General features: G+C 34.2%; 2 protein-coding genes and 1 non-coding gene across 4 annotated transcripts; 2 read left to right on the top strand and 1 right to left on the bottom strand.

The window, feature by feature from the left end:
- The first annotated feature begins 6,113 nt into the window (after positions 1-6,113).
- LOC112098548 (putative ribonuclease H protein At1g65750) lies at positions 6,114-7,094 on the top strand. The gene has a single exon (XM_024185142.1). It carries the CDS (start codon positions 6,114-6,116, stop codon positions 7,092-7,094), a length of 981 nt encoding a protein of 326 aa, XP_024040910.1.
- Positions 7,095-9,251: 2,157 nt separating this feature from the next.
- On the bottom strand, positions 9,252-9,325 carry TRNAV-AAC. The gene has a single exon. It is a non-coding gene; the product is annotated as a tRNA-Val (tRNA).
- Positions 9,326-9,407: 82 nt separating this feature from the next.
- Positions 9,408-16,846, top strand: LOC18040538 (mitotic spindle checkpoint protein MAD1). 2 transcript variants are annotated; one of them, XM_006431379.2, is made up of 16 exons: positions 9,408-9,724; positions 10,199-10,298; positions 10,822-10,982; positions 11,826-12,023; positions 12,121-12,213; positions 12,563-12,679; positions 13,530-13,777; positions 13,882-14,053; positions 14,628-14,738; positions 14,822-15,025; positions 15,264-15,426; positions 15,569-15,659; positions 15,750-15,819; positions 15,973-16,101; positions 16,213-16,251; positions 16,619-16,846. In XM_006431379.2, the coding sequence occupies exons 1-16, from the start codon at positions 9,536-9,538 to the stop codon at positions 16,706-16,708; spliced, it is 2,175 nt and encodes a 724-aa protein (XP_006431442.1). In that variant the 5' UTR covers positions 9,408-9,535; the 3' UTR covers positions 16,709-16,846. The 2 variants fall into 2 exon arrangements, with proteins under 2 accessions (XP_006431442.1, XP_024039977.1); XM_024184209.1 differs by lacking the exons at positions 15,750-15,819; positions 15,973-16,101; positions 16,213-16,251; positions 16,619-16,846 and having other exon boundaries at positions 15,562-15,654.
- Positions 16,847-17,855: the final 1,009 nt, after the last annotated feature.

Raw genomic sequence — 17,855 nt, 5'->3', positions numbered from 1 at the left:
CATTTTATTTCTATTATATATTTATTTTATTTCTATTAATATTATGCCTGTATGACTATTGGATATTGGAAATTTAACACCGTGAATTTTTTTAATGCTTTTTACCTAACACATTTAATTAACTATTTATGCCTGTGGACATTTGAGTATGCCCATCTCATGTTTGAAATTTTTGATACGATCGAATCACTACCACTTTTATGATATATCTATTCAGCATTTATATATTCATAAGTAAACTTAATAATTTTTTATTAAAAGAGTTTAGTTCAATATATGAAGGATTTTTTTAGATGTAAATAAGTCTGAGCAAAGCTAAATTTAATGTAGCCAAACCCTTAGAGCTATTATTTACCGAGAGAAAAAAAAGAAAGAGAGTCATTATTTAATAAGAGATTTCTTATGTTATTAAAGTTATGAATAAACTAAAAAAATGAGTAAAATATAGTGTACTTAAAGTTAGGATAAATTAAGAGACAAGTAAAACATAGTATATTTCATCTTGTAATGTAGTAAAGCGTATGTTTTTATTTCTTGTATTAATAACTTCTTCTTCTTATTATTATTATTATTATATAATTATTTGATGAGGACATCTCTATTTTAATAAGGTAAAGAACTACTAATAGATAAAAAAAAAATACAAGTTCTAATATATTAACTGACAAAAAAACACAATTACTTGTGCATTGAAATATGTATTTACTTATATTTTTAATAAAATGAAGGCGCCTTTATTAAAAAATAATTATATATATAAAGATTTTGATTTTATACACACACACATACATACATACCTCACACTTTAAACAATGAATTATATAATTTGTTACCAAAAAAAAAAAAAAACTATAACTTATCTCTTGTATATGCTCAAACCTGTATATTAATACGTTACCATTCAATAATGCATAGACTTGGCTATATAATTGGGGGAGGTGTTTAATGCGCTTACTTTTTCAACTTTCTCACTTTTTCAATTAATTAAATTTAATAAATAAATAAATATCCAATTCTAATGAATATTTATATCTACATAATGACATTTTTATTTTATTAAAATAAAGATATTCTCATTTAAAAAAGAACTCTATACAAATGTGATATTATCTCTCCTATTTTTAACGATGAATTATATAATTTGGCAGAAAAACTATAGTTAACAATAAGAATATATAAATAAAAAAAACTTTCTTTTGATACATAGATTTCAATAATCCATCATTATTGCTGGTATGCATAATCCATCTATATAATAATTATGGAGTATATTATAATATATTATATAACTGGTGGTGGAGTATCAAAATGGATAGACTTGACCCAACAGCTGGGGGAGGTGCGCAGTGCGCACACCATTCGCTTTCTCGCATTTTCAATTAATTAAATTTAAAAAATAAATATGGGATCCAATTCCAATGTGCTGTTGCCTGAAAAATCCCTACAGCTTCTCACTGCTGTCCCTTTGTCCACGCGCAACATAATCCTTCCCTTATTTTATTCGCCACTCCAACGTCAGATTAATGTTTGTATTAGTATTGGCACAAAATTACCTTTTTGCCCTTATACCTGCAGAAAATTAACTACTTTTGCCCTTTCATTCGGTAAGTTTTCGTTCCTCAATAAATAACAAGGGAAAGTTAGATGGTGACATCTTCATGGTTTCATGATATGGTTAGACAGAGACCTCATTATTTTTAAAAATATCACATAAACTTTTTCTTTTAACATAATTATTTAAAATAAGTTTATGTAACTATTTTTACAAATAAAAAGGTCGGGATGATTTTCACCAAACAATAAAGATATCGTTGTTATTTTTCTAAATAGAAAACAATATTAATGTTAATAAGTACAGTTGATCATTAGGCAAGGAAAATGGATTAGTAAATATCATAATTTTTTTTTATTGATATCAAATTATTATAAATTTTTTTTAAGATAAAAAATAATCTATTGTAAAAAAAAAGATTATAAATTTTTTGTTTATGGTAGTCATGTGTTAAATATTTTTTTCTCGTCAATTACAGAGTTTGTGAGAGATTTTGTCTCTTTTTGTTGTACAAGATCCGTGTTTTTTTTTTTTTTATCTACTGAACGTATATAAGATGCATGAAAGAAATCAAATAAAGAGCATGTTTGTTATTATGATTTATAGTTTAACATAAAGGCCTTTTCTCATCTTCATTTTTAATCAATATTATAAAAAAAGGAATAGTAGTGGAGGAAACTAAAATAAAATTTCACCCTTTGTTATTGGAAATAAATCTGTTAATAAATATAAAAATAATATTATTTTATTTACTTTACATCTTCTCAGCGAAAAGTAGGGTTGGGCACTATACGGTTCGGTCCGGTTTAGATAAAAAACCGAACTGAACTGACGCCAATTGGTTCTCCCAAATTAGAACCGAACGCAACCCAAAATTTTAAATTTCGGTTTGGTTATGAATTTCGATTCGATTCAAATTATTTCGGTTCTTTTGGGCTTCAAGTCTACAACTTTCTCATGTATAAAACTACCCACATTTTTTAGCTAAGGTGACAGCTAATGAACTTGATTTTAGTAAGGAAACTGACGAAGATTTGGAAGAAGGAATAATTGTGAACGATTCAAAAAGGAGAATATCACAGCGTGGGTCAGGCAGCATTTTAGGTTGTGAAGATGAGGTGTCTCCCCAATTGATGATTGTACCAATAGATTCAAAAAACGGACCAGCGGTGGGCCTTGTAAATCAGGCCCACCAAGATCAATGAATGTCCTAAGTTGGAACTGTCATGGGCTGGGCCAACCACAGACAATTCAAATTCTGGTGGAACTGGTCAAATGGAAGAAGCCCAACTTTCTTTTTCTCATTGAAACTCTGTGCAGTAGAAACAAATTAGAATGTCTCAAAGTAAAATTGGGATTTGAATGTTTGTTTACTGTTAATCCAGCATGTCGAAGTGGTGGATTGGCTTTGTATTGGAAGTCAAGTCACAAAGTTAGCTTATTAAAATTTTCTAAAAATTGTATAAATGTGGCGGTTGAGGACCAAAGTCTGGGAAGGTGGAGGATGACAGGGTTTTATGGTTTTCCGGAATCCAATCGATGAAGGGAGTCTTAGGATCTTCTTCGTACTCTTTCAGCTACATCTTCTCTTCCTTGGGCGTGCATTGGAGATTTCAATGACCTCTTAGCAGCTCATGAGAAGCAAAGGTAGCATGAACACCCAAATTGGAAGCTCCAGGGCTTCAAGCAAGCTGTATCTGATAGTGGGTTGTTTGATATTGGTATGGAGGGCTACTAATTTACTTGGGAAAGGGCTCGGGGCTCAAAGAATTGGGTGGAGGAGAGGCTGGACAGAGCTCTTGCCACTGAGTCTTGGATTCGACGATTCAAGGAGACGCGAGTGTGGTGTTTAAAGTCTTCTACCTCTGACCATCTGCCTATTTTTATGGATCCAACACCCTTGATCCATACTCATAGGCCTTGTAGATTTCGTTTTGAAAATTTGTGGATTCGAGAGGCTGACTGTGCTGATGTGGTTCGAGCTAGCTGGCTTTCCTCGAATGAGCTCTTAATTCAACAAAAGATTTTTCATTGTGGGACTGATTTACTCAAGTGGGGGGGTTCATTTAGCGCGGGACTTTCGAAAGCACGTTTCTAAATGTAGAAGACAAATGGCTTTGTTGAGGGGGTGTCGTGATCTTGCTGGTATTGAGGATTTTAATGAGGCTCGAAAGCGATTTAACGAGCTCCTCCATAGCTGGGAGGTATTCTGGAAACAGAGATCAAAATTGATGTGGCTTAAGGAGGGGAATATGAATTCTAGATATTTCCATGTCGTGGCTTCAGCGAGAAAGCGCAAGAATTCTTTTATCTCTCTTTGGAATGCTAATGGACAATGGTGTACAAGCTCGGAAGAGATGGAGGATTTGATCTCTCATTATTTTTCTCATTTGTTTGCTACTATTGGGGGTTACAATATTGAAGTGCTGGATTGTATGGAGAAGAAGATTACCGATGATCAAAACTCAGTGCTTCTGGCTCCCTTTACATAAAATGATGTGAAAGTGGCTCTTTTCGATATGCATCCAGATAAATCACCTGGACCAGACGGTATGAATTCCGTTTTTTACCAAAGATTTTGGAATACTGTTGGTGAAGATGTGACTAATGCTTGCTTGAGTTTCATTAACAATTGCTCTCTTCCGGTGGGTTTGAATGATACTTCTATAGTGTTGATTCCTAATAATCAAAAGCCAGAGATATTGTCAGACATGAGACCTATAGCTTTATGTAATGTGTTGTATAAGATTGTGGCCAAAATGCATGCCAACCGAATGAAGTCTGTCCTTAGTTCTGTAGTTTCAGCTACTCAAAGTGCGTTTGTGCCAGGTCGGGCCATAACCGATAACATTCTTATAAGTTCGGAGATTATGCATTTCTTGAAGAGGAAGCGACAAGGAAAAATCGGGGTAACAACTCTCAAAATTGATATGTCGAAAGCATATGATCGAATTGAATGGAGCTTTTTGAAGTCCATGATGTTACGACTGGGATTTGATGCTAAATGGGTGGAATTGGTCATGCTCTGTGTCTCTACAGTTCGGTACCATGTAATACGAGATGGCAAAGAGATCGGGCCTATTGTTCCTAGCAGGGGCCTTCGTCAAGGAGATCCGTTGTCGCCATATTTATTCATTCTCTATGCGGAAGGTCTTAGTTCTCTAATTCATAAATATGAGCGGGGGCATTGGCTTCAAGAATCTCCATAATTTTAATGTGGCTATGTTGGGTAAACAACTTTGGAAGCTTCAAACGAATACGGAGTCATTGGTTGGCAGGATTTTTAAAGCTCGTTACTTCCCTCGAACTTCTATTATTGAGGCGGGTTTGGGTCACAATCCGAGTTTTGTGTGGCGTTCGCTAATGGTAGCAAAGCAAGTCATTGTTCGTGGTAGTAGAATCCAGGTGGCCATAATATCCTTATTGGCTCCGATCCATGGCTACCAAATGTGGAAAATAGATTTGTATCTACAAGCTTAAATGAGAGTATAGCTTCAGCACCCGTTTATAGCTTGATGGTTCCTAAGCAGCGTCGATGAGATTATGATGTCGTGGCTGATATTTTTAATACCAGGGATAGGGACCTCAAATTGCAGATACCTCTTAGTAATCGTAGAGATGAAGATGTGTGGTATTGGCTGGTGGATCCTCATGGCTAAAGATGGCCAATGGGCTGGACGGCACGAGGCACGGCACGGGCACGACACGTGTCCGTACAGCACGGCACGGCACGAGCACGTTTCAGTAGAACACGCAGCACGACACGCACGTGGGCCGTGCCGGGCTTAGATTTTAGGCATGCGGGCCTTAAAAGTACGGCACGATTAGAGATGGGCCAAAGCACGGCACGCGAAAAAGCACACAATAAGCACGTTTCATTTTTTAATGAAAGTAAACTTAAAATTTAATGATTTTATAAATAACTTGAAATTGAATCTTTTAATATCTTTTATTGACTCAAGTTTTTTAAATTTATTTAATTCTTAGTTTCAAAAAAATTGTAATTGATTTATATTTATAATTTATTAAATAAATAATTGATATGATTTTAATAAATAAAATTATAAATATAATGATTTTATAAATATGTATTAATATTATTATAAACTATGATATATGACTCTACGTAATTCTAAGTTAACAATTAAGTTAACCCTTAAAAAAACTTATCATTATTGTAATTGTTAAGTGCTAAAAAAGAATTCTAATACCATAGAGTCAAACTTAGCAACTAATATTACATTCTCTTATTATTATTAATTTATTATTATTGAATATGGACTTGAGTTTTGAATCTTTTATTCTATTAAATTTAAATAAAGGCATATGGATCCAAAAAATAAATAAATAAATAAGCTTAAAAAAAATAAGACAACAACTTGGCATACGCTCTTAAAAAAATTAAAAAAAAAAGAAAAAAGCTTAGTGGACTATTTTTCCTAGGCACGACACGACACGGCCCATGGCACGGCACGTGTGCCGGGTTGGCACGGCACGTGTGCCGGGTTGGCACGGCACGTGTGCCGGGTTGGCACGGCACGACACGAAATGAATAGTGAGCATGGCACGACACAAGCACGAGCACGCGTGGGCTTCCTTTGATGGGCTTGGGCCGGCACGGCACGACTCGTTGGCCATCTCTACTCATGGCCAGTACACAGTTCACAGTTGCTATAAAATGCTTACTCACTGCTCTCATGCCCTAGTATCTGGTGTCTGGAGGAAGTTATGGAATTTGTCAGTACCTAACAAGGTGAAGAACTTTCTTTGGAAAGCCACAATGAATGTTTTGCCAACATGTGATAACCTTATTCGGCGGAGAGTCGAGGTAATGCCTATTTGCTCCTTTTGCAATCATCAAAATGAAACTGTTTTACATGCTCTGTTGGACTGTGCTTTTGCTAGAACATGTTGGATTTCTTCTTCCCTTGGGTTTGTTGGTCATTGCTCTTCTTCCTTGAATAGGTTAGAGCTAGTTTTTACTCGTAGCAGTAAGGAGATGTGTAACCTAATTGATATGATATGTTGGAAACTTTGGATGCGTAAGAATGATAAAATTTGGAATAACAAAACTTGTAGTATGTCTCATGTTCTTAATTCAGCTGGTCATTATCTGTTTCAATGGCAAGCTACAAGGATGCAATCTGTTTTTTATGATGATGGCTCTAATCAAGGTTGTCATGGGGCTGTTTGTTGGGAAAAACCCCTTCCTGGGTGGCTCAAGTGTGCAACATTTATGGCTCAGGGGAAAGTTAGTTATGGAGGTATTATTCGTAACTTTGAGAGGGCTTTCATGGCAGCATGTTGTGCATTTGTGGTTGGATGTTTTGGTGCTAGGGATGCTGAAGCTCTGGGAGTGTGTGAGGTCCTAAGTTGGATTAAGTGTCGTCAGTTGTCTTTTGTTGTTGTTGAGATGGATTGCTTTCAGGTTTTTAAAGCTCTCACGGAGAATTACTCTTGTCCCAATGGCTATGGCCTTATTCTTGATGATTGTAGAGCTTTAGCTCATTCTATAGGAGATATTAGGTTCTCTTTTGTTTGAAGGTCTGCGAACACTGCTGCCCATGCTGCTGCAAGGGTGGGGGGTTCTTTGTCAGGCTTTGGAGAGTGGAGTCATGTTCTGGAGAGTGGAGTCATGTTCCACCTTTTTGGTTAAATCCTTATTTGTCTGTTATTTCTAGTTAATGAAATTTTCATATTACGAAAAAAAAAAAACTACCCACATTGTTAACATTACATACAATATAATAAAATTCAGCAAAATAATAAAACCCCAACGTATTATAAATCGACAAAAACAAAAAAAAATTATTTTTTCATTGTCAAAATAATAATAGCAAACCAAAAATCTCATAGATTTCAAAATCACCATTTTCCAACAACCAAACAAGGCATGGGGTTTTAGTATCAACATCTTTAATAACCAAATAAGGCCATCAAAATCCCCATTTTTCCAACCAAACGAGGTCAACACATGAGTGTCAAAGCTAGCAATCGGCAACATCAGCAAATACAATAAACCAAAAGCTAGCAAGTCTGCAACAGTTACAAATACCCAAAAAAAAGCTAAAAAAAAATCAAAATTTATTTAGACAAAGAAATAGATCTAGATCTATAATATTTGTCGTGAGAGAAACAAGAAGAAACTAAGAATCCTTGTGTTGTGGCTGATGGCCTGCGATGATTGTGGTTGAAGGACGACTGTTGCGGGTTTGTGATGAACGGCCGGTGGCAGTGGCTGATAGGCGGCTGTGCTAAGGATTGATGATGGTTGTGTGGTGAGAGAAGAGCGGCTGCCAGCTGCACGTATGGTGTTAGAGAAGAGCAGTTGCTGGTGGTAGAAATCGGATGTGCTTATTAGAGTGTAAGAGTAAGGGAATGTGTGCTGCCGCCGTGTTTGAGAGATGAGAGTGTGAGATTTAGGTTTTCGTTCACTTTACCTATATCTATCAATATTAAAATATTTTTTATTTTTAAGTGAAAGAACCGAATGGTTTTTCAATTTTCATAAAGTTTTCTTGACGCATATTCAAAAGAATCAAATAATCTATATATATTAGACTCTAAAATATAAATCATACATCAAATAAGTCTTTTCTGTGACTTACTTAATACTAAGAAAAAGAAATCTCATGTAAATACCATAGAATAAGATCTGATTCTATTCATGGTGATTCTATAAATATTCATTTGTCAAACTCTCACTTATTTGAGCAACCTCCATTAATCTTGTCTTATTTCATAAAAATCAATATAATTTTTTATAAGGTTTTGCTTCTAAATCAAATTCAACTAATAATTTTCAAATGATATCCAAGTTATTGTCCACAAACATACATTTTCAACTGAAAAAATTCTTATAATTTAATTCATAGTAATTTTCATACTGAACTCATAAATACTTATATTTTTTTAATAGAACTTTAGTAGAAGAACTTGTATTTATATCTCAATTTCAATTTAAACATGAGTTTGATTTACACTCCGAGTTTACTTGAATTTATTTTTATATCGACCTGCTCCATTAATTCAATAGATTTTTTCTTAAAAAATATGTATCTGCTAATAAAAAAAAATTATCTTAGTTGGGGATAGAGAGACCTATTTTAAGGATTGTCGCAAGTAAGCAACTATAAGCGTACTCGCCGTTTAAGTACTTACAATAGTTTTTATTGTCTCCCATTAGTGCTTATTAAATATAACTTGAGTGCCAAATCAAAAGTTACTTAAGCACCAATGAAACAATAATCTTTCAAAATGAAAATGCTAGCTTTAATTAAGAATAATTAATAATAAAATCAATTAATAGTGTATATATATACACATCAATGAGTGTTCTAATTAAGTATTCAAACTTAGTAAAGATAGTTCTATTATTTGATTAATCCCCAATTTTTTTAACTCTTTTTTCATTAAATGTTTTAAATTAATAATAGTACTTTTTTTCACTTTTAAATATTGATTGTATCATCATCATCTGCGAACAAATCTAAAATTGATTAAAAAGAGTCGCTTTGTTTTTTACTAATGTTCAAGAATCATAGGTTTCTCTTTGCTTTATTAAAAATCATATAAACTCTAAAACTAAACATCGATATTAATTACCTTCAGAAAAAAAAAATCCGTGTTAATAATTTCTAAAGAATTTAAACCAACAAATAAAAACATTTTTATTAATTATAAAATAGTTGAGCTAAATTGGCGTCGCCCGGACTCGAACCGGAGACCTTCAGTGTGTTAGACTGACGTGATAACCAACTACACCACGACACCGTTCGATGGTTAACGACAATCTGAAATTTTTTATCATTAATCTGGGAGTTACGTGGATATTTATAAATCTATGATGCTCTCGGCCTCTGGCCCTTGAGGAGAGATTATAGGTTCCTTTGCTTCAAGCAATTGGCGCCTTTGATTTCAAATTAGTCGCAAACAAGACACAATTGTTTAATCACAAAATTTTTGAAACCCCGGAGAGAGAAAATGATTCTGAGAACGCCACCGCCGAAGAGGCCAAGAGATGCTGCCGGCGAACCTATTATCGAGTGTCCACCAACCGCCGGCGGATCCGACCGCCGACTCGTCATCTACGAAGATCCTTCGCCGGCGGGACGGGAGTCGTCTCATCAACCATCCGATCATTTACTCTGCACTTATCAGTGCCGTCAGATGGTACTCACTCATCATCATCACTATTATAACCTTTTTTTATTTATTTTATTTTATTGGTTAAATGTTTAATTAAAAAAATGCTCAGTTATCATGTTAGTTAAGACTTAAGATCTCTTGGATTAACGTTATTGTTTGTATACGTGCTAAAAGGACTGAACGAGAGGGGATAAGATTGTCTAATTAGAGCTTCAATTGAGAAGCAATTTAGTGCCTTTGAGAAAAATGCGAAGTGAAATATCTATTAAGTGCTTCTTCAAAAAGCACTCCAAAGTGTTCTGTTGAGTATTTTGACATAAATGAAAAGAAAAAAAATGATTTCTTTCAATTAGAGATGAGGGAAATGCTTATAAAAAAAAGGGAAATGATCATGATTCTAGTTGTCAGGCTTAGTTTACATTGTGGGCTTGATAAATTTACCTTTGTTCTATATTTTGCTGTATTATTATTTCAAATAACTCTATCTACCTGCTGTAGGTGAAATCAGATTTTCTTGATGCCTTAACCAACGCAGAGAAACAAGTTCGTGATTATCAATCTAAATTGGAGGAATTGAATGAAAACTTCAGCAAAGCGGGTAGGTTCTCTTTGAAAAGGATTTACAATATGCCTATAACATTTGTTTTACGTCTATGTAATTCCTATATAAATGAAGAAAAAAAATGATCTTTAGGAGTTTCATGAAAGGAAATAACAAATTTCATGAGATCACTGTCAATAGTTTTTGAAAATTACGGTAAAAAGTATATTCATAGTCTAGGATTAGTAACTTGATATGGTCATACTCTTACTTATCACAGCTCAAGTTTCTTTTTTTCTTTTTTTTTTATCTCACAGCTCAAGTCTCTTTTGTTTTTTTGTTTTTTTTTTCTCTTGCTGTATTTCTCTATGGAATGTTGTACAGATGTTTTATAGGCATAGCTTTGGGGTCTTTTTGTCTTTTTCTTTCCTGGTTTTGGGGTTGTTGCATTGTGTTGGGGGAGCGGGAGGGGGGGTGTTGTTAGGGGTGGGGGGAAGTGGGTTTGCAAATATTTCCTTGTCTATGTATTTTTTGGAATTGGCATAATTCAGTAAGGCTAATGTGGTTTGAAACCTCACAGAAGCTGAGAGGAAGAAGTTTCGGGATCAATTCTTATACGCAGAACAAGAACTTGCTGCTGCCAAAGGAAGGGAAGGGGTCCTACAGGAGCAGCTTTTAAAGGAAGTCGATGATTCTCGGGAACGATTGAAGAAACAAATACAGTTGTGCAGTGAACTTGAGGTACATTTTGTGATTAACTATACTGAAATAAGTCAGTTAATCTGCTGGATCCTGTACCTCCTTGTGTTCTTAAAATGGAGCTCTCTTGTTCTCTGTGAATTTGCTTCCCAATTATTGTTTATTTCACGGTTCCAGTATTATTTTGGAATTTTGCAAGCTATCGTGATCCCGGTCATGTGAAAATAAATAGGCTTACGTTTGTTCTTTTAATCTAATTGTGCATATTCTCAAGTCCGTTCATTGTTCTTGCATCTGATGCTATTTCACAACTTCTGTTTAACCATGATGCAACTCGTAGAAGCAGTTTCTGGTCATGAGAACTAATTGTGAGATGAGAAAGGATAATCCTTTATGAATGAGCTAAATTGTTGATATCCGTACATGCCTAAAGTCTTTTCTTTTCTGACATCTGTAACTTTTCGTATATCATTATATGACAATGGCCAACTAGAGATGAAGGATTAATCTGAGATTTTGAGAAGAGTAGTCCAAGAAGAGAATTTTTGATGGGGTGCTTTCTAGGTGGTAAATCTTGTGGTTTGTAGAAGAAGATTTGTTCTTTTGACTCATAAATATTGAATGTTCTGGTCGTATAACTTAAAGATCTGTGTCTCTCTATTATATTTAAAATATTAATTTTAATTCTTTCACATTACAAGTATATCTACCAAGTCAGCCCTTGGTTTATAATCGCATTAAGATATTCTGTTGTAGTTGAATTTTGTTGATACTGATCTATCTCTTTTATTTTTCCTGGAGAAAAATGTTGTTACCTGTCCAATTTCCTATCTGTAGTCAAGTTAAATGTGAGACCAAGTAAATTTTCTTCACTTTGGATTTTAGGTAAAGCATCGGAATGAATTAAACCTTCGCCGTAAAGCCGAGTCTGCTGCAGCTTCTGCTGAAGAAAAAGCATCCCTTTTAGAAGGAAAACTTACCCATCTTTCTGATAGCATAGAAAGGGAAAAGAAACGCCTAAATAATGAGGTTACACAATTGAAGAGAGAATCCAAGTCTTCTATTTCTCGAATAGGTGCAGATGTGAGTTATTGTGGAACTTGTTCACATTTGTGGATATAATATATTCAGCCTTGTTTATTAATCTATATCTTTGTTGACTTGTGGAAATTGCTTGTAGCTGGAAAAAATGGAATGCAGAGCACAAAATGCGGAGAAAGAATCTGAGATGTTGAAAAATCAGATGAAAGATCTTAAGGAACAACTTAATGAGGTTTTTTTCTCTCCCCTCTTTTGTGTATGTTTTCTTCAGATGTCTGATAGGCTTTCTTTAATTTTGTCTTGTCTTGCTTTGTTGTTTGTTCTTTTCTGGTGTTTCCATGCCAATTGAGATACGTAGTTAACAATTTTTTTCCTTTAGTTCATATTGTTATATCATCACCTTATGCTGGCAATTTAGGTTTTCCGATATCAGCACACTCATTCTGCTTCTTGTCAATATCAAAAATGATAGTTGCAAATTGTAATATCATAGGTTTGGTTGTTCTCTATATTATTTGACTTATCATGTAATGAACTGGTTTATTTATTTTCCAACAATCATTGATGCCATTTCATTCCAGTGTTTGAACCAGAAGAGTGAAGTGGAGAAGAAGTTATCAAGTTCCACATTTCAAGAATTTTCTACTACAGACAGTAATATTTTGGTTAAACATTTGCAGGAAGAGATTAGGAACTATGTAAGTTTGTGTTTCTGATGCATTGTGCTTTTTTACTATTAACTTTTTGATTCTTTTTTTTTAAATAGCAATTTTTAATTTACTGTGTTGTAAGCTTCCACTGTCTACAGTGATTTTTCTTGTTCATTTATGTACTGTATAAACGTGAATGCACTTGCACACATGCTCGTGATGAGATTAGGGATGTTGACAATCAGAAGAAAATATAAAAAAGGGGGAAAAAAAGACTAATGCATTTTCAAGTTACCATATGCTCACATCCACTTGAAGATTTTTGTTCTTTCAAATAGGTTATACCTTACCCATCTACTGCTTCCACTCTAGAGATCACTGGGGTCAAAATGGGCTGTGAGTTGCGCTGAGTGTATTTATGGTACTGATTTGGCTTGATCTTAAGCCTGCTTAAAGTACTCAAAAACTTGTATTTATTTGGCACGATTTGAGTTTTCGTCTTATTATAAGGCTTGCTCAATTTACATCCTGTGAAGAGTTTCGCAGGCTTTCCATCATGTTACAAACGGTTTCAAGTCAGGGGAGGATCAAGTTTTAATCCAAGGTTATGAAAAGCACAAAAGCTCTTCAGGTTCTCCTAGAGCATAGGCAAAAGGATCAAAGTGAAGTGTGTTTCAAATAGACATGTGCATGCTTTTGAAACATTTGAAAAAGAAAGAGGCAACGTATGCAACAGAAAGAATCCACAATGAAGTCTGCATATTGTTCCTGTTGTTTTAGAAGAAAAAATAGAATTACACACAGATTTTGTGTTTTTCTCCCAAAGACGAGAGTAAAAGACAATTTTGCTGATTTAAATTTCTGATTACATTTTATTTGATTGATTCACATCAATCAGGAGGCTGAAGTTCGAGAAGCAAGAAAACTGAAAGCGTCTTATGAAAACACTGAGTTACTGAAGGAGAAATTATTGGAAGAAAAGAGCCGCAGAGAGAGGGTAGAACAAGAACTAGCAAAATTGCGAGAAGTTCAACAGAGTATGAATCAGTTGGAAGATGAATTGTCATCTTGGAAGTTCTTGATAAGAGACATCCCTGGCGTGTCATGTTCTGAAGATATACCTGTGAAGTTTGCAGCTTTACAAAAGTATGAGAATAGTTTCACTTTGACAATTTTGGTTTCACAAACTGGAGACTGCTTCACCATTTTTTATGCTTTTTTCTAATGTTTAAAGTTTTGGTTGAATGCAGAGAGGTAATTGATAGCATGATGAAGTTAGGCGAGGCAAATGCGCAATTGAAACAAATGGAGGTGGCTCTGGATGCTGCACAACTTGGCAAGCAAAGTGCTGAAACTGAGGCTGCATTAGTTAAGGAGAAGGAAGAAGTATCAAAATCAGAGGTCAAACGCATTGAGTCGATGGTGATTATTATTTTCTTTATTCTTTTTACATTCTTTGAACATAATTTCCTTCCATTTTGTTTGTTTTTCAACTTCTTCCTCCTCTTTTTACCTTCCAACTTTTGCTTTTCTAATTTGGATAGCCAAAATTAGATATTCAAAATAAAGTGCGGCCTTTCTCTCCCTGCTTCATTACTGTTTATTTTTCGGTCAGAATTTGCGTTTTCTCATTTTCCATTTGAAATGACTCTGTGTGCCCATGTCTTTCTATCTAGTTTCGTTTAGTTAATGTGTTGCAAGGACATAAGGTATAATCTTCACTTTTTCTTGAACATGTGAATCCAAGATGATAAATATTAAGCATTTAGATTACCTTTATAGTAAACTTGTACTACATACAATCGTAGTTGACAAATGTCTGATAGAATGTATAAACAAGAGCATTATATCAGCTTCAAAGTGGATAAATTAGAGGAAAAAGGAACAAACTAGAACGTGCTTCATATTTTCCAATTACCGAGAATCCCTCATGCTTAATCTTCTTTTAGTTTATATTTTGATCTTCAGCTTTTAAAATGCCGATTGTTTCTTGCAGCTCTCTGTGGTTACTGAAGAAAGAGACAAGTTAAGAAATGTGGTTAATGAATTCAAGAAGCCAAAGAATGATGGAGGAGGAGATGAAAGGGCTAATCTAACTCTTACCAAGGTCCTAGAAAATCTGTCCTTTTTCTACGTATTGCATTTTTTTTGTAATTAACAATCTATCTTTATCACATAGTTCATATGCAGGAGCTTGAATCATCTCTAGCCAAGAAGGAAGAATTCATTGAAGAATTAGAAAGTAATTTACATTCTCAACAAGAAATTAATAGTCGTCAACGTGATGAAATAAAGTCACTCAGTGAGAAGCTAAACAATGAAGAAAGAAGAATAAAGTCATTAGAGAGGGAGAATGATCGCCTCCGTTCAGAGATCTCTCTCTTAGAATCCAAGGTATGAGCTGAAAATACTTTTTGGCTTCTGTAATAATGCTTTGTTAATAGAGGTTCCAGGATTAGTACACTGGTGATTGCTTCTTTCATTTATGAATGTTAGTTTTTAGCTCCTTGTTTCTTGTCCATGATAGTGAGACCTACACTGGGAAAATGAATCCTTTGCTGAAGATGCTTGTTTTAGTTTATATTCTTGGCCAGTAATCACTAGCAACTATCTTGTTATTTTCCTTCTGCAGTTGGGTCATGGTGATTTTTCCTCAGAAAATACGAAAGTGTTGCGAATGGTTAATACTCTTGCAGTTGATAATGAAGCAAAGCAAACTATTGAGGCTTTACAGACTGAATTACAGAAGACGAAGGAAAAACTACAAGCTGTTGAAGAGTTGAAAAGTCAGTCAGGTATTTGTTCCGCTAGTGACAAGTTTTAAGTTTTAGTTATTGTAATGATTACATAGCTCCTTTTAGTTGAACTGTTAGATGACATATGTGTGTGTGTGTGTGTGTTTCTTTTTACTGATTTGTTATTTTGTTAAGTACTTAGGTGATACTGGAAAATTGGTAGACTCCTATATATCTGGAAAGATAACGCAGTTAAAAGAGCAAATTGCAACACTTGAAAAACGTGAAGAAAGGTGAGTTGATGATTGAAATATTTGGTCACTTTGTTGCCTTATTTTGTTATCTCTTACAACTGAATCACTTGAATATTACACGTGAAACAGATATAAGACCGTTTTTGCAGATAGAATCTCAGTTTTCAGGAGAGCTTGCTGTGAACTATTTGGTTACAAGGTATCATACGTATTACTCATATATCTAAATGTTCCCATAAATATGAAGTCTTTATTTAGTTTGAATCTTGGCTGACCATATCGGGTTGTCAGCTGGTGTCATACACATTGCTTATTTTAAAATGTTTATGCCTTTTGTTGATTTCTGTGGCAGATTGTTATGGATGAGCACCAACGTGCTAATGGAATCCCTGTAACACATTTTACTTTGCAATCCATCTATGCTCAGGGTGATGATGAGAAGCTTGAATTTGAATATGAATCAAGCAATACAAACATTATGGTAAGACAAAGCATTTGTGGGAGATATATTTTTTCTGTTCTTTTTGGAACTTTATTTTGAAATTTATCTTAAACAAAATTTATGAAGAAATTTATATTTTCGATTCTTCAGGTGAATGATTACACTTCTCAGCCTGAGATTTCTCGTCAGGTATGGGGCAGTTTCCAAGCATTTGTAATTTATGCATACACAAACACATGCTTGTGAGTTTAGCATTTCTTCCAAGTCATTCAAATTATTTGATTATATTAAATAGAAATGGGACAAGAAATTGCAAATTCTACTTGAAATTTTTATGGTCTAAAGATCTATAACAATCTGAATTCTACTTGGGTATTTGCTGAGTACTAATTAGGAAATATACTCCCACATATCTACTTATATCCAATTTATTGGATATGAGAAATGAGCCTAGGATGGGGGGCTTGAACACTGGGCACAGTAGTAATCATTGGTATTCACATTTGAACTTCTTCTCAGTGGATGACTCATTTGAATCCCATTTACATCGTTGCAGGTGGACATATTTGTTCGGAAGATGAACTCAATTCCGGCTTTCACCGCTAACTTGACGGTGGAATCTTTCAACAGGCGAACTTTGTCATAATCTCAATAGATAGAACTGAAATACATTTCGGTCACTTTTAGACTTTTATCTCAAAAAGTTGTATATTACTTGGCTTGAATATAAGTTGTGACATTATGTTTTCGATAGATGCAGGCGACCAAGCACACATTCTTTGCAGACTTTTTATCTCAAAAGTTGTAGTTGGTTTTGAATTTTGATTGAAAACCATAAAACGACAAACAATTTGTTCTTTGCTTGCAATTTTATTGATTTTTCTTTTATATAATTTTGACAATCATCCTAGCACGTGTGTGAGATAACAAAGAAATTTTGGCTCTTTTCACATTGAGCTTTGAATTAAATTCCAAACTATTTCAGTTTATTTCTTAAAATTGTGCAACCACTCGGTTTAAATTGCAGCCAGGCTGCTGAGTCTTACAAAATGCAAAACGACTTCTTATATTTAGTCCTAATTTTTATTTTGCAGCTTCGATAGTGTTAATTCGGTCATTCCTTGATGAATTGTATGGCGTAATTAAGGGCATGGTTACGAAAAAGAGAGAGAAAAGTTGTGATGACATTATTGTGACGATGCACGCCATTTCATTAAGAAATGCAAGCAACATTTTAAATATGAAGATCTTGGTCTCTTGTGTGTGACTTGCAAAAATGAGCCAAAAATATATGAGAGAGAGACAGCATAACTAAATTGATACCGACAACATCACAAGATTTTATCTTATTGACGGACTAATTTAACCAACACGATGACACATGACAACTTTATTTATGCATTAAGGAAGAGAAAGTACATGAAGGTAAGTAAAATATTTTGTATAGCTCAATACATTTTAGTAATTGAACTGAACCAAACCCACACTTATACGATTGATTAGATAATAACAGTACTCGTCATTTCATTTAATTAAATATTTCACAAGAGAATAATATTGCGCTTAACCAATGTAGTCAGGATTCCTCCCATATTGAGGAACAACAAGAAAATCAAGATTGTCATTCTCGATCTTATCATCAACCATACTGATATAAATGAAAAAGAAACCTTCTGACCATTTTTTCATACCTGAAAATTCCATATTAAAAAAACTTTGTTATTCATAACTCCAAATATTAGTGTAAGAAAGATAAATGAAATTCAACTGAAATTGGCTAGAAAAAAACCTGA

The sequence above is a fragment of the Citrus clementina genome, unplaced genomic scaffold, assembly GCF_000493195.1.
Source record: "Citrus clementina cultivar Clemenules unplaced genomic scaffold, Citrus_clementina_v1.0 scaffold_5, whole genome shotgun sequence".
NCBI lineage: Eukaryota > Viridiplantae > Streptophyta > Magnoliopsida > Sapindales > Rutaceae > Citrus > Citrus x clementina.
Note: the sequence above shows the minus strand (reverse complement) of the source record. Positions and strands in the feature narration are given on the sequence as shown.

Coding starts and splice junctions, on each gene's coding strand:
- LOC18040538 (XM_006431379.2), top strand. CDS start 9,536: ATGATTCTGAGAACGCCACCGCCGAAGAGGCCAAGAGATGCTGCCGGC. Junction 15,427..15,568: donor AGAGTTGAAAAGTCAGTCAG/GTATTTGTTCCG, acceptor TTAAGTACTTAG/GTGATACTGGAAAATTGGTA. Junction 15,660..15,749: donor CTTGAAAAACGTGAAGAAAG/GTGAGTTGATGA, acceptor CACGTGAAACAG/ATATAAGACCGTTTTTGCAG.
- LOC112098548 (XM_024185142.1), top strand. CDS start 6,114: ATGGCACGACACAAGCACGAGCACGCGTGGGCTTCCTTTGATGGGCTT.